This window comes from Strix aluco, chromosome 3, assembly GCF_031877795.1.
Source record: "Strix aluco isolate bStrAlu1 chromosome 3, bStrAlu1.hap1, whole genome shotgun sequence".
NCBI lineage: Eukaryota > Metazoa > Chordata > Aves > Strigiformes > Strigidae > Strix > Strix aluco.
In genome coordinates, this window is record NC_133933.1 from 39086980 (window position 1) to 39110573 (window position 23594).

Below are 23594 nucleotides of genomic sequence, written 5' to 3' on the forward strand. Positions count from 1 at the left end.
ATCCCACCCTGACCAGCTGCATGAGCACAGGCATGATGCTGATACATCCCGTGCCTCTGCTTCTGTCCATCAGAATTACATACAAACTCTCACAGAGAGATCACATGGTTAATTCACAGGCATTAGAAAGACACCCCACTTTCTGGATTAGAATACCAGGAGCACACAAGTACTTCTTGCTGCTTGCACCCCCACCCACAGTCAGCCGAAATCCCTGCTGAGTTACTAAGAGTGAAGGGTCTGTTCTGGAGCTATGGTCCTCTGCTCCCATTGGTAAGGTCTAGGGAATCAGTGGGGGACTGCCACTGCCCTGTTGTCCCTTCCTCTGCCAGGGCTTTTGGATTTACCCCTCTCCTGGGTGAGCAACCCCTGCCCTGTCCCTGCTTGAAAGCGTCACCAGTCACAGGATAAAAACCGAAGATGTTTTTGGATGGTTTCCCAGCAGCTTGCCAGGGTAACTGCAAGAGCACAAGCTTCACGCTGCCTCTGCCAGCTCAGGTCTGCTCTGAGCAGCCAGGGAAATGCCCAGGAAGGCAGCAGTGCCCCTTAGAAAGTTTTGCCACTGCTAGTTTAATCTTCCATCTAAGGTTAGCACTTAGGCCCTTCAGCACCAGATATGCTCCCTGCCCTTGAGGGAGGGGGCAGTGGCACTGAGCAGCAAGTTTGTCTCAAGGAGTGAGAAAGAAGGAGTAAAACGCTCCCTGGTCTACCTGTGGCCTGAGTCATGGGACCCCTCACCAGCCCCAGCACAGCCTCCTCTGTCTGCAGGCAGCATCCACCTCTGGGTACCTGCAAGGAGCAGTGGTGCTGTGGGGTGCCCTGCTCAGTGCCCCCAGCTGCCATTTTCCCCATCCATGGGCTCGTCATTCTGCACTTCACGCAGCTGCTCCACATCATCTTCTGCTACTTGCTGCTTGTACCCACTGTCACCTTTTCTCCTTTAGTTCTTCTCTACCTGGAGAGTTCAGGTTTACATTAGGACCAGGCTAATCTCCAGCCCTGTGAGGCGATCCCAACACAGACAGCACATATGCCTGACCACTTTCTGTAATCCACTTCTCCCCCAGCATCCACAGTCACTGAATTAGGAGCGTAGAAACCACATCTTGGCTATTCCCTTTGGTATTTGTTTTGGTACCAGCAGTGCTGGGGAAGGAGCAGGAGGTTCCTCCCCCAGCATGGCAGACAGCAGCATGTGCCAGCAGAGCCTCCTCCTGGACCTCCTTGCCTGCTGGGTTACCAAGGAATTGGGCAGAAGTTCCTGTCCCACCATCCCTCAACACACATGCCTTAAGAAGAAGTAGGGGCAGATCAAGAAAAAACCCAACCTCAAACCACCCCCTTCAGCCACATTCGATTCTCAAACCCTCACTGATCTTGAAATCTGTCCAGCACGAGGTTCCTGTACGCAAAACAGGGCACAAAAATGCTCACAGGTCTAAGCGGGGAGGCAAAGCAGGAATAACAAGGCAGCTGAGCCTTGGCGCTGGAGTAGGAAGAGAGGGTGTTGCCCCAGAGCTCTGTTTGGAGTCTCCAGAGCCACTTCTGCAAGGAGGGGTTGGTAGGAAGGGCGGGATCTGCAATTAGTAGCACACTGCCAGTCAAGAGATGCTCTGTAATGCTGGGGTGGGCTGAGAGGCAATTAGAGGTTGATCAGGACGATTGACAGGCTGGAAACTGCCAGGGGGAAGGGAGAGGAGCAGAGGGAAGAGCAGGCAGGCGTCCATGCTGGAGGCCAGACAGGCTCACCCCCATGCAGTAGCTTTCAAGGACCAGGCTGGGAGTTTCCAATCCACACACCTGTTCAGCCACAATGCACAGCTCTACCTGCACCGCTGCTTGGGTGGGCTGGAGTCTACCTTCACTAAATGGGTTTAAAACTCCCTTTTCTTGCTCCAGGAAATGCAGTGCAAACAAGAGACAGAGCATATGTGCTGCAGTCCAAATAGCAAAGCCCCCTCTCCCCAAGCTGTCCAAAACATGCTTTGTTTTCTATTTACCAGTCACACACTTCCAGCACTGCTTTCCCACCCAGACACCAGTCACTCCCATGTATTTTGAAAACAGGCTCATTAAAACTGCACACCTCCTCTGCTTTGATTGCCCCATCTCTTCTCTTTAGGTTTCTGAGTTACAACTAGAGGTCCTATTTAATCTTTCACACCCAGCCAACTCCAGAGACATCTGTGAGCACAGCTGTGTCAGACAGAGGCAAAGACCCAAGTGATCAACATGTCTCCACAAGCATAAGTCTGCTGATGGAGGTGCAGTTATACTGGCAAAACCGCTTCTTGGTGCTTTGAGGTGGTGGAATAAAACCAGACTGAGAAGCAGAAGCATTTTTGCCAAATAAAGTATCAGTAGAGCAATCAAAACAGGCAATTCTACACATCAAGCAGGCCAAAATCTGCAGGTGTTTTGAAGGAGGCACCTAATGCACCCTACAGACATGGCCCAGACCATGCTCAAATACTGGCATCACACCATATATTTATGCCTTTGATTTGCAAAGGCACATCCCTCAACCCATAACCTACCAGAGGAGAGCTGAGCTATGGCTGCTACTCCACAAGACTCTTCTGGAGCAACTCAGGCTGTTCTACCCTGTAGCACTTCACTCCCCAGAGGAAGACACAAACGCTTACCAGGGTTATTCCCTACAAACCAAAGCTCTGTTCCCATCAAATGGAACAAAGCTTGAGAGAAAACAAAATACAGGAGTGAAACACTGGAGGTCTTTCCCCCTTCTCCCTTAAAGCGCATCAAAGCCTTTGTTTTCCCCTGACTCACAACCACAGCCAGGAGCTATCTACTAGCTTTGAAATTCCCCTCCTACCCCAGGCAGTAATAAAACATGAAGACACAAGAGCGTGAGATTCCAGGAGCACTAGGCAGCAGGATTTACAAGGGATACATCCTGTCAGGCACACTGGATCATCTTTATTTTTAACAGCATTACAGCGTTAGTGGGTGAAAGGGAAGTTGTGGATGTAGCGAGATTTTAGCGAGCCATCTGCTGTGGCATCTCACTCAATCTCCCTCTCAAAGTTTGTTCATTGGGCTAAGGCAGAAACGTCACCTCATGGACTGAAAACGGGCATAATGACCCTAAATAAACCAGCAGCTATAAGTGACAGAGCAACACACTGCAGGCTGGCAGGAACCAGAGGCAAGGGTGACATTTGGTTTCATACATCATTTTCACTGGCCACGGTACTGAGTTTGGAGAGGTGGTAGGTGCTGGCTACTCCCAGGTACCTGTTCGGCAAAGAAGCTGGGTGCCACAGAGGAAGGGAAGCTATAAATCACTCAGAGGCAGATGACAGGCTGGGGCAAGGAGAGGCAGGGAACAATTTCAGAGGCACATGCATGGAGAGTGGGTGGAGGTTTGGCAGGGCATCACCCTACATTAGCTGGGGTCAGGCTAGTGCTTTCTTTTACTGGAGATGCCTCCTCATATGTTAGAGGAGTCTCAAGGAAAGGGCTTAGACAGATACCAAGGCAGGAACAACAAACAAGAAGAGTTTTAAAACCCAGAGAACAGGGGTGCCACTGAGAAAGCAGTCCCAGCATCTCACCACGGGTTTTTCTTGCCACTCTTCATGGCCTGGCATTTCTATCCTACCACGCTAATGATACACAGTCATAAGATATGTTATGCTTATGCAGGAAAACCAAGTCTCACCTTAATCTTTTCCTTGATTAGATAAACAGATTGATCTCCTTATGTTTCTCACCATAAAGCTTTCTCTCCAGCCCTCAGATTATCTTGCAACTCTTTTCTGCATTCTCTTCAATTTTTCAGCATCCTTTTCTGAGCACTGACACTGGATTTAGACAGTGTATTTTAGTATCAGTCTCTCCAGCACCTCCTACAGCAGTGAAGTCTCATTCCTAGTGCTACTCACTGCTGCCTTTCCAGGTGTCAAAAATTTCACATTAACTGCCAGGCTTGAAGGGGCCTTAATAGGTCATCTGGTGAGATTCTTTGCTTGAGGCACAGCTAGCTGCAACTCATCCGTATCTACAGACTTTTGGCTAATTTGTTCTAAAACAAACATCACCCACCCCAACCCCCAAAAACATAAAAACCCCTTTCAAGATAGCCTCCTCTTCTGCTTCATCATCCCAACTGATATTACAGAAAACCATGAAGTCTGAACTCTCTCATTACAGCTAAAGTGTCTTCCTGCCCTATCTACATCACAACTACAGTCTTCTAGAAGTACATTGCTGTACATCCTTGAAGACATCTTCCATCTTTTCTTCCTCAGGCTACCCAGTCCTAGTTCTTCTCATCCTTCCTCCCACACCATATTTCTAAAGACCTTAATCATTTCTGTTGCTTTCCTGGATACTCTCTTGTTTGTGCGCATCCTTCTTCAAGGGTTGCATCTACATCTGACGCTGGTCTTTCAGCAACACCTCATCTGTGTCAAGGAGAGCACTAATTGCTTCCTGCACCTTAGAGGTGCTGCTCCTCATAGAGCCTGGCACAAGGCTTGCCTCATGTTTTTCTCCTCCCCAGCAGAGCATTAACTCATCCTACTCACAAACTTTGGTAATTTTCCCCTGCCCTGCCTAGCCAGGGTCTCATTATCAGATAGGAACCCTTTTGAGCACAGCCTTTCAACTGGTTGTGGGTTCACCTGAGGGATGCTTCCTATCTCTTACCCCTGCCACATTTGTTTACGAGGCTGACACTTGGGTCAGTGACACAGAGTGACTTAAGTCAAGATCCATTACATCCCTCGCCCCCCGCTCAGTCACTAGTCAAGTCATCCATTCAGGCAAGGGCGTTGACTGACTTGACATGGTACTTTCCAGACAAGCGCACTCTGGTGGATTTTTAATTAGCATATTCTCCCACCTCCTTAACAGGATAAACACTAACTGCTTAACTGTTTATTCCAGATTAAACAGGCTGGTTGTAGTCCCATTCTTTCTCCCTGTAGTTCAAGGGATCAAACCTTGGGATCCCCCTTCACTAGATCTTCTCTAAGGTGGCTGCTCACCATGCAAAAGTTGCCTTAGTCTATTCTTTAAGTACTTTCAGGGAAATTTCATAAGGCTTTGCCCATCTGATCACATCTAATTTGCCTAAATAGTCTTGTCACCTGTTCTGACTTGTGCTTGGATTTACTTTTTAAAATTAACTCCTTTAAGTACCTCATCACCCCTGATCTTCTTTGCAAGGTGAAGACAGAGTTCTCACTGTGACATTTTATTTGTTCCTCTTTTCCACACAGCCAATTCCTTCTTCTATCCAATAGCTGCATCAGCTCCTTCTGCCCTAGCTGGGAGTTCACACCGAGTTTCACATCCAGTGCAAATCTGGTTCCTTCCTCCCAGATTTATAACTTTGCGACTCATGCCAACTCAAGCTGCGTTTTCTGTGTTGTGAGTAATAGCGAGCCCCTGGGCAGCTACTGCAGTTCAGCAGACACACAATAATTCATTTCCATGTCTATGCCTCAAGCATAGACAAGAGCCCAGCAAAATCAAATCACCAACTTGCATATGCAGTCATCCTGGAGAAGATGTCAGCTTTACCAGCATCACCTGAGAGCCTCCCGAGTTCAATGGTTTCACACAAAGAAAGTCTAGATACAGGGAGCTGAGGGATGAATCCCTTTTAAGATCTTCCTTAGGACCCAAAGGCACTAAATTTTTGGCTCAAGAGCCCAAGTATCCTAAGATCAGCTGCAGAGACCCTCCCCAGTCTATGTCACTGCCAGGCTCTCTCTGACCTCCAAGCAGAAGACATCAGATGTTGGTAATTATTTCAAGCAGGAGACAAGGCCTGCTACCATCTGAGTTTCCTCTAAGTACAAGATCATGCCAAGATTGTCTCATACCCTGGCTTTGAAGGGACCCAAGACAGAGTCTACTAAAGACCACTGTTTAATTAGCAGAAGCAGGGTCAGGCCAACACACAAATCTCCTACTAAACACACTCTTGTAAGTAATTGTACTTCTAAGAGTAGTACCCTCCCACTGACCCATTTGAGCAACACATCAGGAGACAGCTGGATGCTCTTGGGGAGTCTGTCAGAGCTGCTCTTCTATGCAGGTCAACAGGAGAGAGCATAACCCCTTCCTATGAGCAACACCACATGGCCTCCTTGTTGGCATAACAGAGCCAGAGGTCACATCGCTAGTGGCTGTCTGCAGGGTGATGCTCTGCACTGAGCCAGGAGCAGAGACCTCCATTGAAACCAGCTGGAACATCCCTAGGAGAAAGGGAAGGGGATATCAAAGCAAGCAACTGCTCCACACACACAGAACTACAGGGATGCAGAGGGGATGAGGACACCCGATGCAGGGACTTATAAGAGTAGCTCTGGGGACATACAGTCCTTCTAAGGAATGACAGGCAATGGTCAGACAGGAAAGCAGCAGTCACTCCTCCAGTCAGAGAAAGGCAGGGAGGTGGTTCAGTTTGCTGCTCAGAGGCAGCACGGTTGTGGTGGTTCAGGAAAGCAATTGCAGAACATAGTGAAAACAAGCAGACATGAATCCTGCCTGCTTTCTCCTAGTGCTGATGCAATGTGCTGCCTTTCGAATACACAGTCCCTTAAGAGGTCCAGCCCCTTTCTTTAATGCAATAGCACAAACATCTTCCCAGATTAGGTGACACAAACAGCAATCTTCAAAACCTTGCTTTAAGCCAGATCTGTACTACCAACTGCCAATTTCTCTGGGGAAAAACAGCACGCATAAAACAAGACCCCTCTCTCTTCCCAGCACAATAACCATGTAGGCAGAAGCTGCTGGCATCAACAATTAGACCAAAGCACATCAAGAACAGGAGTCCTTGCTCAAAAGATGCAGTGGGCTATGACAGCAGGATCTCCATCTTGTCACCATAAGCTGTGTCACCACGATAAGAGCTTGGCCTAAGGAGAGCAATGGCACACTGGGAAAGCATTCCCACTCCCCCATCTGGCTTTATGAGGGACGGGGAGGAAGGAACTTGAAAGCAGAAGAGGGAGAAGGGCAAGCAGGCAATATCAACACCCAAGAGTCATGAGGACAACAAAAGTATTTCCAGCACTGCTTAGCAATCATATGCAGGGAACACATAACGAACATGCAAAGATAACCCTGGGAAGGGCAGCGACCACTGCACAGAGAAGCATGGAGGAAAATGTTCTGCATCTCATGCTTAGCAAGTCAGTCTCGGGCTTCCTGAAGCTAATCTGTATTTGGAACAGAGGGCAGACACCCAGCTCCATGCTGGAAGGACATGAAGCGAGAAGGCAGTGCCAACCGCAGGCCTGCAGGCTCAGAGGAAAGCCATTTCATACTGCAAGCCTTTGCTCTACAAGCTTGGCACCAGCTTCACAAATCTCACCCTCTCTCTGTTGCAGAGCGTGTACACACATGCGCGTTTCTTTTTCGTTCCTTGATTTTTGTTTTTCTCCTTTTAGCCAACTTTCTAGCCAATGAATCAGGCCTGCCCCCTCAACTCACTCCCCTGAGTGACCCAGAGAGCTGCCGACTGGACGAGGGCTGCAGGCGGAGAGGTGCCTCCTGAGAAGGCTACGCTCAAGGCAGTTCCTGTGCACACCAACTCCCCATATGGCTGGCAAGACGAGGAGTCCGTCCCAGCAAGAGCCTGAGCTGCAAAGGGCATGGGAGAGAGGCCGAGAGCTGCAGTTCCAGGCAGCAGGCACTCCCACAATGAATGGAGAGCTACCTTCAGAGGCCAGCTGCCCCATGCCACAGTCCTTCAAAGCTAGGGCATCAGAACCAGCAACACACTTGTGAAGATCAAAGTGGCAAAGGGATACAGGGACTCCCCCCCTCTCTCTCTCCCTGCCTGGAAACCTGCATTTTGGTTTCCAGCTCAGCCTGCAAGCAAGCTTCAAGCTTCCCAGGCTCATTTCCAGAGCTGGGAGGAACAGCAGACAGCTGTGCTGAGACCAGACACAAGCAAACCTTCCTCTGACTCACACAGCATCCCAGAGGCCATGGCCCATTCGAGGCTCTGCTGCTCCCCCCCGCAATGCCTCCTGAGCCATCAGGCAAGACCTGGGACCCTGCAGAGCCAGTTCAGGCAGTAACAAACCTGCCCCTTTGCTTCAGGCTCCAAGAAGGGCCTCCGCCTCCTTGTGTGAGATGCAGCATGGAGAACAGGCGGCCGGCTGGCACACCAGCCGCTCGCCACAGGAGCCGAAGGCTGGAGGAGACGGCTGCTGGCGGGCCGCGTGGGGCTGCTGGGCTCAACACAGCGGGCTGCCAGGCAAGCTCTTGCTGGCAGGGAGGTAGAACAGGAACACCCTGAGGGACTGCCACCAAGGATTGCTCCCCCTCTCCTTGGTTCCCACCCCCTGGAAAGCAGCTGCTAGATTAAAAAAGCTTTTACGGTGCTGTCATTCAAGGACATGGAGACAATCTCCATTTTCCAAACATCACCATCATCTTCTCTTATCTATGCACCACAGAAAGCCCTGGGGAAGATCAGGCCCCAGCCCCCATCCTTGCCCGCGGTTACCCACCGTGGAGCTCTCTGATGCTTTGATATGCAAATCAGCCACAAGATCCATAACCAGCACCGTCTGCAATTAACAGCACGCAGAGTATCCTACGCCCAGGGCCTCCTCCGGCACGAAGCAGGCACCCCACGGCTGCGCAGGCTTCACGTCAGACAGCGCAGGTCCCGGCTGTCCTTCCTGGGAGCAAGAGGTGCCGCCCACAGAGCCCTTGGGTCCCCAACATACAGCCTCACCCTGGGTGCCAGGATGGAGATGGGGCCCTTATAGAAAGGATGCAGGCTGGGGTTGCACTCTGGATGGGGAGGGTGGCAGGGGAGCTGCGGGCAGGACACTGAGGGGCTCTCTGTGACCAGAGGCACTCCAGCTACCCTGGGCTCAAGGAAAGAGTAATTAGCAATGGACAAAAAGCAGGCCCTCGGCACTGCCAGCTCTCAGGCTTTTATTGCAAATCTCACACTACCTGGGATTTTCTTAAAGTCCTAGTTCCCAGAATGAAGCAATTTCATGGCAGTATTTTTCTTTTTTTAATGTAAAAATTTATCAAAAAACCCCAAGCACATTCCTAGCCCATTTTATTGCTGAAGAAAGCCAAAAAATATGACCAAGGGTATTTTAAAAGCCTAGAAGGAAAAACAAAACACAAACAAGAAGCGAACCACTCAGTATTTTTCTTTTTTTGGCTCAACTCATGACCTCAGGACATTTCAGGACAGTTGCGCTGTACTCCGGTCAAAGGGGAAGAAAACGAAGCATTGCAAAGCCTCATGGCAATGCCTTCTTAAAACTGACACCCTCAGAAAATACAGTAGCTTCAGTTCCTTCCAAGGTTACCGAAGTCAAGAACAGACAAAAATAGAGCTAACTTTGTGCAACAAAACATACTCATGAGCCAAACCAGAGTCTCTTCCCAACCCCCTCAAAAACATCTTCTTTCATGTTTATCTTGCTCCTATGGTATCCAGGTAAAGACTGCAGAAAGGACTTCTCTCCCTGTAAAGACAGTGTATTCTTACCACTAAAAGGCTCAAGACTGAAAAGTGCCTTTCCTAGGTAGGTATCAGCTAATTGCAGTCATTAGAAGCAACGTCCTTAATGCTTTGCTATTTCTGGTTTGAACAGTCAGTTATGAGCTGAGTGGTTGGCTTTCTGCTCTCTCAAAAGCCTTAAGAGAATAAAAGGCTATTAGGGACCATACAGCACGGGTGTTTGGAGGGGAGGGGTACCAGTCCCTGCAATACACTTGGGAAGGCTTTGTCCCACACCCGGCTGGGGCATCGGCAGGACCATCCAAGAGGCACCTGTGCCACACAACCCTTCAGTGGCTTTGTGACCGCTGCTAACGGGATGCTCCTGCCCTGCAGCCAGTGGCTTCCCACACCTGCTTACTCCGGGGGATGACACGATGGAGCAAGCACACTTCCACACTAACGGACAAATATAGGGCAGGGGGGCGGGGCTCCTCGTGGATTATGCACAACTAAATTAGCCACCCTGAGCATGCACTGATCGATTGGCCTTTTGCTTCCAACTCCTACTATGGAGGGAAGACCAAGGGAGGGAGGTGACCAGAATCCCAAATCCCCAAAACACCTGGTCTCCATCCAGTTGAGACTTATCAAACCTACTACAGGCACTGGGCTGACTGCAGCCACGTCACAGATTTTTGGCACGATGCCTCCAGTAGGTAGCTACGTACAGGGCGCACTCTAGAACAGGAGGAAAAACCATGGTTTGACGATGTAAAGGGCTGGTGATCGAGACAAGAGCAGAAAGCGACTGCTTGGCTACACGGCCACAAGCCCTATCTGATAGCGCTTTGCCAAGTTCTCCAGGGTAGGAGAGGCAGGGCGGTATCAGAAATTTTCCTGCTGAAATTTTCCACCCTTGAAACATCCCTCCTGCCTCCCTGCTGCTCTCCGCCACTGCCGTGCCCGGAGGAGAGGTAGGGCGGAGGACAGGCAGCGCTCTCCAAGACCGAGCGCGCACAAAGGCGGCCTCGGCACCTCCGACGGCGCTCGCAGGTGCGATGGGAGCCGGTGCCACCCGGCAGAAACGGGTCCGACGACAGCCGGGGGCAGAAACCACGTCAGCCAGCACCGCCCGAGGAGAGGAACGGCGGAGGACGGGCACCCGGGAGGCGGGCGAGAAGCCTCGGAACCCCCCCGCAGCCGCGGCGGGCCCGGGGGGAGACGGGGTGGGGCGGGGCACAGGCCGCTCCGCGGGGGCCGCACCCGGGCGCGCCCCCCACCCCGCTCCGCGCCGCCTCAAGATGGCAGGCGGCGACCCCCGCGCCAGGCCGCCCCCGCTGCGGGGCTCCGCGCAACGGCCGCGCCGCCCGGCCCGGCCCGCTCCGCCCTCAGGAGGGCCCGAGGCACGGCCATTGCCCCCCCCGCCCTCCAACCCCGCAAGCGCCGAGATGCGGCCCCGGGCCCGCCTGGCCTGGAAGAGCCGCAGCCGCCGCACCCCGCACCGCACCGACGGCTCGCTTACCCCGTGTCAGGCGCGGACTGGCTCCCCCCCGGGCTGCCGCTCCGCTCCGCCTCGCCCCGCCGGGCCGGGCCGGGCGCTGCGGTACCGCGCTGCGCTGCGCACGGGAGCCAGCGGCGACGGCGGGGCGGGGCCCGGGGGGGCGGGGCGGGGCCCGGGGGCGCCGGCCCTGCGCAGCGGTGGGCGGGGCCAGCGGGAGGTGTCGGTGCTGCGCGTGCGCACGGGCCTGCGGGCGGAGGGGCCGCGTTCCCCTCGGAGGTGCGCGGGGGGGGGGGAGGCGCGGGGGGCTGGGGGTCTCTGCTCCGTGAGGGCTGGGGGTGCAGAGGCGGCCCCGGGAGCGGCGGCGGTGGGCCGGGGCGCTGGGGAGCGGAGCGGGTGGGGGCAGCCGTGCGGCGGCGGGCGCCCCGCCCCTGAGCCGCGGCGCCGCTGTCGTGGGGCTTTAGGCCTCCCGGGCGGGGCCGGCCGCGGCCTGCGGACCTGGCGGTCTGCGGGCGGCCTTGCCCCGCCTCCGGGCCAGACTGCTCCCGCGGTGCTGCTGTCCCCCGGTGTCTGTGCCGGGCCCTCGCCCGGCCTCGTGACCGAGCCGCTCGGGGTGCGGGCGGCCCTTATCAGCCCCCAGGCGCTGGGGCTGGGCGGGAGCGGGCCGCAGTGCGCGTGCGGCTGCCGGCCGGCTGTGGGCCCTGCGGCGCCTGGGCTGGCCGGGGCCTCCCTTCCCCCCGGTACCGTCCCTCACAGAGAGGCGTTTGCAGGCGCCGCTGATGGCCTGTGTACAGGCCCTGAAACGGCCAAACCCTGAGCACGGGTTGCTGCTGTAAAAAGGCTGAGAAACGCTGACCCCGAAGGCGGCGCGGGGGCCGAGTTTGAGTGGCGCGCAGCAGGGCGGGTAGTTGGGACATCTTGCAAAAAGCAGCTGGGAGACAGAGCCTGGGCTGTGCGGAGCCTGGAGCCTTTGTGTCGCCTGCGCACAGGGCACTGCAGATGGGGTGACCGCAGCATCTTGCCTCTCCGATGGGCAGCACCCTCTGCTCCCTCCGGGCTTCAGCCCATGCCATAGCAGGAGGAAAACACGATTCTGACGCTCGCGCCCGTCTGTCCTTTAGAGCGTTTCTCTGCTTCAGAATTCACGTGGGGCTGCGCTGCCGGGATTAGGTTTGCGTGGGTATGAGTAGTCATGCAGCAAAGTTGGACTGAAATTCCTGTGTCCTGACAAGCGCGGCATTTACTCGTGTGTGTCATGGGGACTCAGGAAGTGTGGGCACTAGTCTGTGCTTTGCTGGTTATTCTCCAAAAAACTCTTTTGGAGGTCCAGTGAGTAAGGGGACCAATTTGGGGAAGAAGACGGCATCACAGGTTTCTTACAAGTGTGGAAGACTTACTCCTGTAGTAAAAGCAGATGGGCAGCCAGCCTTTTTAAAAGTAGGACACAGATGCTCATCTGAGCTGTGTGTGTTTGTCCAGTTCGAGACTTCTGCAAGCTTACCTGGGAGGATCTTGTTTGGAAGGAGAGAAACTGAGTTAGGGGAAGTTTTGAGTGAGAAGCGAGGCTTATTCCAGCAAAGCTGCAGGTAGCTCTGTGCTGCCTTGCAGCATGAGTGTGCCTTTGTTTCCAGGTCAGATTTCTCTCAAGCCTGGATTCTGTCAGTGTCAGGCATCCTTTTCGGGTGTAGCTTTATCAGGAAGGCTTGGAGCCATGTCCTTTGTTCTGTGAACACCTAGCCCAGGTCAGTGGTTCCTGACTTTTTTTTTTTTTTTTTTTTTTTTATGGTTGAGCCACAGCTCCTCACCTTCTCTTACTTCTTGTTTGTGTCCTCCATTCCACAGCTCTCCCCAACGTGGTTGCTGCTATCTGGTTTGTGATTGCACCATGCTGGTCTTGTGGCTTGCCACTTATTGTCCTGTTCCTGAGACCTCAATGCTTTGAGAAGTAGTAAAGACACATTTGAGAGGTTATAGCAACATTAAGCTATGGGAGTGTGGGCAGTTCTCTGAATTCACCCGTAATTCCAGAAGGCAGAGACAGGAAGGGACCTCGCTGGGCTTCACTTCCAGCTCCACAGACCATACCAGAGCAGAGCTTCTGGGGTTAGGAGCAATACTGCTCCTTTCCTTTGACCTCACATAGGAAGTTGGCCTCTCTGTATCTTAATTTGCTGTTGGTGCACTGGGAATAAGCCCTCCCAAATTTAGTACAGTGCTGTTAATATGAGTATATAGAATGGTTTAAGGTGCTGGGATACTAGAATAAGAGCTGTAAGTGCCTTAGAGTTGGGGCTTATGGGTACTTTAAAATGTTAACATTAAGTTTTCCATTAAAGATATTCATCTCTTTTTTTTTAATCTGCCTTTCCTGATTGTGATCTGGAAAATTAGGTTAGTGTGTTTCGCTTCAAAATTGTTAACAGATGTACGTGTAATGAGTTTCTGTTGGTAACTTGGATCAATAAATATCCTGTTTAATAGTTAATCCTATTCATAAACAGATTTTGAAAAGACTTAATTTCTCTTTGTGAATCTTGGCCTTTCTGGCTGTCATTAATGTAAAACCAATTATGTCTTGGTAATGAATATCTTGTGTATTTTTAACACACACAAGCCCTTAATCACATCGTTTCCTTTATGAGGAGAGCTGTGAATGGATTGAGTCCTGTAGTTCACTGTTGGCTCTTGTAGCTCACCCTGGCAGACGGTCTATAAATAAACCTGCAGTGGCAGAGTAGGGGTTTAGGTATTTGCATCGTACATATTGTCTTGGATTTATTTCCTGTGTTTTAATGATGGATGACGGATGCAGTTCAAATCTTTGTGGTGCCTGGAGCATGTCTATTTTGGTCTCTTAGAAGAATAAAGGGGATGTTGGCCCCCACTATTTGACTGTGCGGATCAGGTTGCTACCATTAAAGTGAAGAATATTTTTCCCTGTTTTATTTTGTATGTTTGACAGCAGGCTTTGGGTAGTAGGCCTCAGCATTTGCTTTGCAGCATCCATTGGTTTTCCCTGGGGCCTCTTTGTGTGGATGAGTTACTAGCAGAAAGAAGGAAAAGAAATAACTGAATGGAGCAGGTGTTATTTCCAAAACTTGTGATTAAAAAGGAAAGTAATACTGAATTGCTACGTGACAGCACTATGTAAAAGTATTTTTACTCTAACATGCAGGCAGGGTAAGAGCAGCACTTCGACTGATTTTTAGGGTATACACCACTGATAAAAACTTGGTCAGAGCCATTGCACTGGCCTCTTGCGTGTTCAGATGCAGACCTTTTTAGTGCTCCCATGGCTGTGTTAATAGTACAGATTCGTACAGACCATTCTTGTGAAGCACATCAGTAGTTTTGCTGAAATTAAAGAGATGCTTTTCTTGTCCAAATCTCCTGCTGTTTCTCCGGAAATACTGTCATGATGTGAGTCTGGGTTGGCAGTGAAAGGGTAAGTCCCAGCCTTGTGTTTTGCCACATTCCCTTGCACCAGTGTCATGTGGCCACAGGATGAGTTGGATCAGGGAAGTGATCTAGCTGAAAACTGTGACTGATTTACATGTATGCTAGAGCCAGCATAAGGGAGGTGATGGAAATGTGTGCTGGGGGGACACAGGGCTTCCTTTCTTGGTAGTGTGTGTCCTGACGTTGGTTCAAAGTGAGTATGTAATCTCGTCCTACTTATCTGGAAGATGTCCTTGCTTTGTATCAGCTCCCTGAGGTGGTCTACTTGTGTTTGCATGTGTTTGATGAAAATATTGTATGTGGCCTGCTTCTGTTAGCTGGGATGAAATTTTGCAGAATTCCTCCATTCAAAAACCACTCAAGATTGCAGTAAATATAACTTAGTTCTTTAATCTCAAGGAAAAACGGTGAAGGTGGTAGCTTCAATATGGCACTTGAAAGTGGTGCAGTGGGTAAATAACTTCCAGAGGTTTTTAACTGGTGAAGAGTGTCTTTGTTGAGCGGTGTCAGAATTTGATGTCGGTCTGTTGCATTGAATGGGGTAAGGCTGAAGGGCCCTTGAGAAGGGAGTGTTTGCTGCAGCAGGTTATTGTGTGTTATTCAGTGAAGTAGAAATTGGGTCATTTTAGTGAGTATTTGATTAACAAACTCCTCCCCCCTTTCTGAATCTTACTCCGAACTCTGAGGTCTGTGCTAACTTTTAACAGGTATGTGGATCAGAGAGAAGCAAAGCGTCTCTATAGTTCGGGTTTTAAGAAATTAGTCTCTCCAACCATGAGATAGAGTCACTGCTAGAATTTAGGGGCAGCAGGATAGGAACTGGGAGAGAGGTTTCTCTGCATGGTTCTTTATTGCTGCTTTGGTGCAACTACGCATGGCCGATGTCATATCGATACTTGTCTTTGTGTGGGCCTTTCATTTTAGGATAGTGTCTGTTTAAATACTGCTCTTGTCTAGGATGAACAACATGGAAATTAATCCTGCTTGAGCAGGAGATTGGACTAGATGACCTCCAGAAGTCCCTTCCAAGATAATTCCTTGGTCAGGAGTGTATTAGTAAGTACTAAGCAGCAGTGGTGTTTTGCCCGTCTGGGGTATTGTAGGGTGCACTCCTGTATCAGTTGGGCAATACCGACAGCAGACTTCTGGGAATTCCTGCCAGTTTTCCTGTGCTTGAGGTTTATGGGGGTACTCTTCCTGTACACTTCCGAGCACTGAAACCTGATGACCTGGGGAGAGCCACCTTCAGAAGCAAACTCAGGTCACGTGTGTTCCCCATGCCTATGCTAAGTGCAGCCCCCTCTGAGCCTTTTTAAGGCCCACTGTTGTGAGGCAACATCGGTGCTGGGAAGGAGAGAGGTCCGGATGCGCTGGGGCTGATGGCTATCATCGCTTTATAGTGGCTCTTCAACTTTGGCACCAACTCGGAGCATTTGTGTGGCAGCACTGTGTGGCACCACAGTGAGTGGCTCCTGTGCCCTTTGGAGTTTAGTAATTAGCTGCTCCACAGAGGGGAAAACTGAGGGCAGAGGAGATCGAGTTCGCAGTCACAGAGGGAGCAAGTCGGGACTGGGTCTGGTTGAGGAGCACCTGGAGACAGAGCCGACCTGTTGGCTCTTTGTTTCTAGAAGGGAAGCTGACATGTTACGATAGCTGAAGATGTGATTCGCTCTTCGTGAACTTGCACCCTTGAATGCTGTACTCCATGCCACAGATGCATTCTTCTCTTCCTTCCACCCTGAACCTTCCTACTAATTGGAAGCATCCCCCTTGTTTACTCAGTTCCTAACAGGATGCTTCATACCAAATAATCGATCATACGAAGTTTCTTAGCTTGTGACACATCTTAATGTGCCAAGGAATAATTCTTAGCAAAGGAGGGGATACTGAGTCATCTGGAAACGTAAACAGTCCTTGGACACTTAACGCAGTTGATGCTTCTGGTAGTTTTGTAACGTCAAACCTTCACTGCTGCCACAGGCTAGAAACAAATGGTGACTCCTCCCAGGACTGAGGGGAATGAGTTCAGAGTTTAGGCAGCATTTGAGGGCTCTGACATGTGGCCTTGAGCACACCTAACTATGTTGGTCTCGATGTTGCTGTCCCTCTGACAGTGGGCAGAGTGTGCGCCCGTGCCTGCACTGCCATGAGCCTGTCAGTCCTGTGTAGTGGTGAGGATGAGCAGGCCCATCCTCTCCTGCCACTGAGGCCGCCATGCCTGCCAGGGGAATAGAGACAGGGGTGACAGTGGCAGCTGGACTCCCCAAGAAGCATCCATCAAAGGCAACAGAGAGGCCAGGTTGCTGCTGCTTGTTTGGGTTTTCCAGAGGGATCCCAAGCCTTGGTGCGATTCCGGAGGAAGTAGGAGCAGTGTTACCTACTGGATTTGGGTTTCACATGGGGAAACAGTACACCCAAGCGCAGAACAGGACACAGGCTGTCCTCCCTGCCAACACAGGGTGTGGGCTTACAGCAAGGCAATGTAGTTGAACTTGCTTAGAAATCCTAGCAGCAGCAAGGCCCTGGTAATTGGACCTTGATTGCCAGCAGCATTGTAATTACCACAGGGCCTTGTTTTCTTTAAGATCACACAGCTAGGTAAGGAGCTGCAGCAAAAACACAGCCTTGGAGCCTCATTTTGGAGAGGGGAGAGCACAGGGAAGCTCTGAACTCGTTTGGAGATCTACCCTGCTGAAAAGTGGCTTTGTTTAACAAATAAATGTAAGATTTGGCTGTTGGTGTTCTTTTCCAAACCTGCCTGTATGACAGGCAAGATGGTTTGCTATGTATTGTGTGCTTTGCTCAGGGAACACTGCTACAGAATTTCTGTGGTGCACATCTCCAGTGCTCTCATCTTGCTGTCAGGTAATGCTTGCTCTGTAGGACAACCACAAACCCTAAATATTACATGCATCCCCAAGTAAGCAAACAAACTGGGGAAAAATAAAACCAATAAAGAGAGAGTGAAGATTTAGCCTGGACTTTACTTGTTTGTAATAAGAACAGCTGTGGCATTGTCTGTCAGAAGGCTCTGTGGGTATTTTTTTCTCCCTATAGAAGTTAGGTCAGCTTTGTTTTTAAAATAAAAGTTAAGAAAATGGCTTTACAATGTACTGCTACAGTTTGGCCCTAAGCTCATCAGAACTGGCAAAGGGAGGTAAGAGGTCAATGTATTTTTAATCTTTACTTTAGAAAGGAGAGAAGAGGAGCGTGTGTTGATTACACTGCCGAGGTCTGAGCAAGCAGTCTTACAGAGCAGTAGTTGCAGTCAGATGGAAAGTCTTGGCTCTACTTGAGCTGGCCTGAAAGAGGACTGGCTCTAGGTCTGTGTTGTTTTCTCAATTCACTTGGATCTACTGGCATAGCTTCCTGGGTCATTGCTCTTGAACCAGTGTCTGGCAAAGTGATTCGAGTTCAGATAAGCCTTTGCAATTGCATGTGCAAGCTGGTCCCCATGAGTCTGACAGAATGAAGTTAGGGAGCCACCATAGATGTAGTCAGGGGAGAGGGCATGGTAAACTTTAGTCAGAGGTTACCCTTGTAACCCAGCTCTGCTGCAGTCCGGGTGGTGTTCTGGTTTGGACTGAGTGACAACTGTAAAGTTATGGGGAACTGTTTCATCTGGGCAGCCTTAACAGGGCGAGATTGGCAGAGGTGTGATTCTGATCTCTAAACACAGGCTGCTCAACACCTTGTGTATACTGAGAGGGAGCATTTGATCACAAGTGGAGCTTTGTCTTGTTTCTCATCTGGCAAATTGTTTCTTGAAACCCTGATACCGTTCCGCAGAGTACCTTTGGCTTTTTGGTTGGTTTTTATAGGTAACATTGGCAGCTTTTACAAGTAACTGTGGTAGCTTTTACAGGTCACTGCAGCCTGTAAACTAGCTCACATCTGAAATTCTCAAACCTCCTTGTTGTTACATGGTTCACAGTGCATGCAGAAGGGCTTTTACCTCTGTGTGCAGGAAACTGCAATGCAGTGATACTGAATCCAGCTTTGTAGTATATGCATCTGAATTATATTGTCTCCTGAATTCAGGCAGGGGTTGTTGATCTGCTTTGTAGCGTGCTGCGGATGCTGCTACCACTCTGTGTGCTGTGGATTGCAGTGTCTGAAGAGGTACTGAGGCTCTAGTGTGTGATTCACATAAGGGAAAGGAAGCAAAAGAAATTTTGTCCATTTTCCAGAGTTCATAATTCTCTTGTTTCTTACACAGGGCGGGTTACCAGAATCCAAATGGCTCTCTTGAATAGGCGATTGGGTTTATCCTTAACCCATCTAAGCAGTATGGTGATCCAGCGACACTTCAGGTAATTTACAAATCTTGCTTTTGCTTTTGTTTTCTTGGGAGAGTTTCCTGATTGAAACAGATGCTGTTCAGTTGGTCAAGCATAAGATACTGTATTTCTAATTTAAAAAGAATAATATAATAAAAAAAAAAATCTCACAGTTGTTTCTTCACAGGTTGTAAAGTGAGCCCAAACACAACAACATATATGCACGTTCCTGGCAGTCTGAATGTGATCAGAACTCTGCATTTTCATATTTGTGTAAGGAGGCTTCTAGGCCTCTGAGGGCGATGCAAGGGCCTGCAAGCAGAAGTTGAAAATGCCTGTGCTTCTCAGCCAAGTGCAAAAAAACAACAGCCAGCCCCTGCTGATACAGAGCCAATTACATGTTTAAGATTATTCCAGAGTTTATCATTTCAGTTATATAGAACACAAGTAACCTGAAAAATTACTTCCTTGTACCTTAACAGTGTCCATTTAGTTATTTTTCTTTAGGTCCTTGTTCCAGGCTCAGGGCTTTTAAAGCTTCTTGAATTTATGGACCTCATATTTTACAGTGCCTTGCATAAAGCTTAGAGCCTAATCCCACAGTACACTCGGTGCAGGTATGGGGAGTCTCTAGCATATAACTCTTTAAAGGGTCAGGGCTTCAGTTTAAAGGGTGAGAAGAGTCATTCCTGTGACTGTGGTCTATAGTGGGGTTAAGACAGTGCTCAGAGATAGGTTGTGTTATAGTCCCAGGAGCTATCTTGAGGAGATATCGTGAGTCTTGCTGGCTTTGTAAGCGGACTGCATGAGAGCATTGACCAGTAGACATTTAAAGGATATACATACGTTGACAGCAAGAGGGAAGCGAAGTCCACAAAGGTGAGCAGTGCTACTGCAGGACATCAACAGTCTTAATGGGGAAACCTTCCCTTTGTGATGGGCCTGCTTTGGATGTGGTAGGGTTTTGCTCCAAGGCTGTGGCAGAAATGGAGAAAGAAGGGGAAAGAAGAAGTCTTCATGGGGCAGTTAGTCTTGTCTAGTAATCTACACTTACAGTTGTTAGCTATTCCTGTGTTGTGGATTTGGTCCCACCTAGGTTTCCACTTCTCCTTCCTGTGACAACACTCTTGTCCCTTTCCAGCCTCCTCCCTTCTGCCTTCCCCGCTGTCCAGCCACAGCGGGCAGGCAGAGGATAGAGTGTGGTATACACAGTCCCTGCCAGGGGATGGGATGGGAGAGGGTGACTGCTTGCACAGATGAGTGACTTCTGAGAGAGAAGAGAGGTGTACTCTTGTAGGGGAAAGTTGGGGTGGGCCTCTGCTGCAGGAAACAAATCTTGAAAGGCAGCACCTGACCTCTGGAGCAGTTAAAGCAGACTGACCCAGCCAGCCTTCCCTTAATCCATGTAAAAATGTCTGCTTCAACTGATGTCCATCCACACTGTGTTTGATATACAGGGGATGGCTTGCTCTTCTAGGCAGCATTGCAAATACAGGTCCTTCGTCTTCAAAAAGGGCTGATAGTCCCCACTGGTCTTTATTTATTATACACGCTTCTGCTCTGCAAAACAAGGTGAACAGTTATGTTGATTCCATATGTTGTCTATTTGAGTGGTTCAGCTGACAGCAGCTTGGCATTCCTGCAGCTGTTTGGCCAGCATCTTTCTAGTACCTTACTGCAAAGCAGTTGTTTGGCAGTAGAAAGGATCTTCCTGCTTTTCCAGTGGTCTGTGTTTGGGTGTCCTTTGAAGAGAAGCAACAAATCACTTGAATTTGAGTTTATGGGATAAAAGAGTAGCAGTTCCTGTAAGGGAGGTTGAAATATTTCTCAGTTTATTCCTGCTGTTCCCAAGCATATTCAGACTCAGACCTAACAACTTGGTATTGTGCAGTTTATTTCTGTTGTTTCTTACTCCTGCTAATCCCACAGAGCAAACAGATACAGAAGAGTCTGCATCTCTCTGGGTTCCTCCCACATGGGGAAGGTGATGATCTGCTAGATTCTAGTTGGTGGCAGCTTAGCACAGCCACAGCAGGACCTCAGAGGTCTCACTGAGAGCAGAGTGAGATGGGAGACCCTCCCAGACTTCACTGTAAAGAAGATTGGTCAGAAAAGTCCTTACTGCTGGGGACTGTGTACAAGATTGAAAGAGCCTGACTTGAGTCTTAGCTTCCTGTAGGCTGTTTGTAGCAGAAGCAAGCACAGTTTTTTGCTTGTAAATTGAAGTTGGATGGAATCATCTGCAGTTGCTAAAAAGCCCAGTAAATGCAAGCCGCTTTTCATGCCATCTTACAGTCGTGTTTCAGAGTAGAACGGTCGTTTTATGTTTGACATTTAGTGAAGAGTGTGCAAAGCCCAAAGTAGCATCTGGCTTTCAAAGAGCACATTGACTGCCGTCAGTGTGTCACCCATATGGTATGTATTTATTGCTGGCGCTTTCTGAGTGGTTTGTGTAATGACAAGATCCTGTGCTGGGTTTTTGCTCTTGCTCCCCGAGGATTATTGAGGAGATCGGTCTCTCATTCTTTCCTGTCTTTTGCTAGTACCACTGGAGCGTGCCGAGCAATACAGAAACTCACCCGCGTGCGAGTGGTGGACAACAGCGCCTTGGGGAATACGTCCTACCACCGGCCACCAAAATGTATCCATGTGTATAACAAGACTGGAGTTGGCAAAGTAGGAGATACGATACTTCTGGCTATCAAAGGAGAAAAGAAGAAGGCTTTAATTGTAGGGCACAAGATGCCTGGCCCCAACATGACGCCTAGATTTGATTCCAACAATGTGGTACTCATAGAAGACAACGGAAATCCAATAGGGACTAGAATAAAAACACCAATACCCTATATCCTGCGACAGAGAGAAGGAGAGTTCTCCAAAGTATTGGCCATTGCCCGCAACTTTGTATGAAAGCTAAGAAAGGTCTCTGGCAATCCTGTCTATATCCTTTCATACAGTAGCTGCTTCTTGGTCCTTTTCTAGAAAATGGTGGAATATGAAAAAGTTGAGGTTCATCACGAGTCTCTCTTCCTGTTTAAGAAGTACAAACAACTAGTTTAAATACCTTGTTTTTCTCCAAATGAAGGTTGATTTATTTCACAGAACATCTGCAGTGTGTTTGGTAAATGGTCCTTCACCCTTACTGCTCGGTGGTGTTAATTTGATCTCTAATCATTAAAATGAGAACATGAAAATCCTTCTTGTTTTGTACTCCTCATGCTCTCTTTTCCCCATTTCTGCCTTTCCCAGTTCCCCAGGAGCAAGACACAAAGCGCAGTCTCTGGCCCAGTGACACTGAGATCTACAAAATGGATTCAGAAGTAATAGAGTAGGAGAGAGATGTAATGAACTATTGGTGCCTTGAGCACACTCAATAAAAGGATTAGTTTCTATGTCTTTGCCTAAGAAAAATCTTTAGGAGGAATCAGAATTGAGAGAGCATGATGGCCTCAACTTCAGTGGTGTGTGGTTGTACAGGGTGTGCCAGAGATGGGGAAACAGAGGTAGGGAAGGTGAATGAATGGGGTGGGTTTGAGATGAGCCTATGCTCTACACCTGACCAGCCTTAGGAAATTGTGTTCTCCGAGTAATGCACGGGCTGGGTTCAGATTGAAAGGTCCACAGAAAGCAGCTTCTTTTCAGACTGCTTTTCGGGACTGTGTCAGACATTGTCTGTGATGTCAGTTGGTGAGACTGGCTGTTGTCCGACTTCCTAAGCTTGGGCACAATAGTGGGCAAATGCTACTGTGTTGCTTTCAGCGCCAGCTATTATCCAGGAGCCAAACAGCTGCCTTTGTATGGAGCTGAGCAGAGAAACTTGGTGTTCCTGTCAGGTAAAGGGACATCGGAGCAGAGCACTCCTAGGAATGGCAGTGCTGGGGAAGAGGGTTCGGGGAAGCAGCCAGCAGGAGTCTGGCCGGCTTCAGGCCCTTGAGCCGACTCCGCGCAGGTCTGGTGGCAGTGGTGGTTGGCTGTGCCTTGTCCTTCCACCTCCCCTCCCTGTTGCACTGGGAAAGCTCCTTACCTCAGCCCTGCGTTGCCCCTCTGTGGAGATGTGAAGACTGCAGTGCTGAGCTATTCCACACTTCAGTTACTCCTGGCAGATGTATCTGCCCCATGCTCACCACTGTGGAATCCACATTGCCCATAGAAAAAGTGAGCCCTGGATCCCCTCATACTCCATTACTCCGGGTAACACAGATATGATACTTCAAATTTAAATTTCAGTCTCAACCTTTAAGTAATGGCACTATCCTGCTTAGTAAAACTTCCTGCTGAACTGGAGGGGCCTAAGCCTATGTGCTGCCCAGTTCTGTAGGAAAGCAGAATTGACTGCTGCTGGCAGCACATTCCTTGTTTGCTGTTGTCCGTGGTCCAGTGGACGCTGGGTCTGCTGCTCCGAGTCCTGAACCCCACAGGCATTGCCTTTAAGCCCCCAGCCTGCTTGCTGCATAGGTGTCTGCCTGCTGGCATAGCAGCAAAGCGGATGGTCACCTGCCTGGTGTCGGTCTATCCAAGTGCTGGAGGAACTTTCTGTGCTCGAGGGTGATGTTTATGCCATTTTGCTAAGCAGAACGGTGAACAAACCGTGTGTGCTGGTCACAGCAATGAGCGTGACTGGCCTCCCTCCCTCGGGTGGGGTTTGTCTCTGTGTCACAGGGCCACGGCACAGCCTGACTGCTCGGGCACTGCTCACCGCCTTTCTTCCCCTGGTTGAATTTGTTCCTGGATCAGCGTGGGATGCTCCTGGGGCTTTTTTGGGATGAGCGCTGTTCTGTGAGCAGCTTCCCAGCCCTTTGGTGATGCTCAGTGCTTGCCCTTCAGGAGCAGAGTCGAGCCAAGGGCGTGGGACTAGCTAGACTCTTCTCAAGGTCAAGAGGCTTTAGTG

The 23594-nt window shown here is 49.9% G+C and overlaps 2 protein-coding genes across 6 annotated transcripts in view; one reads left to right on the plus strand and one right to left on the minus strand.

The window, feature by feature from the left end:
• TMEM63B (transmembrane protein 63B) overlaps positions 1–11113 on the minus strand; it is a 50188-nt gene extending 39075 nt beyond the window's left edge. For all 5 annotated transcript variants that reach the window (XM_074818179.1, XM_074818178.1, XM_074818176.1 and 2 more), the window contains exon 1: positions 10992–11113. The gene's annotated coding sequence lies outside the window, so the exon portion shown is untranslated. The remainder of the gene's footprint in view (positions 1–10991) is intronic.
• A 70-nt stretch (positions 11114–11183) lies between these two features.
• Positions 11184–21905, plus strand: MRPL14 (mitochondrial ribosomal protein L14). Its single transcript, XM_074818182.1, has 3 exons — positions 11184–11246; positions 18646–18739; positions 21250–21905. The coding sequence occupies exons 2-3, from the start codon at positions 18666–18668 to the stop codon at positions 21614–21616; spliced, it is 441 nt and encodes a 146-aa protein (XP_074674283.1). The 5' UTR covers positions 11184–11246; positions 18646–18665; the 3' UTR covers positions 21617–21905.
• The last annotated feature ends 1689 nt before the right edge of the window (positions 21906–23594 follow it).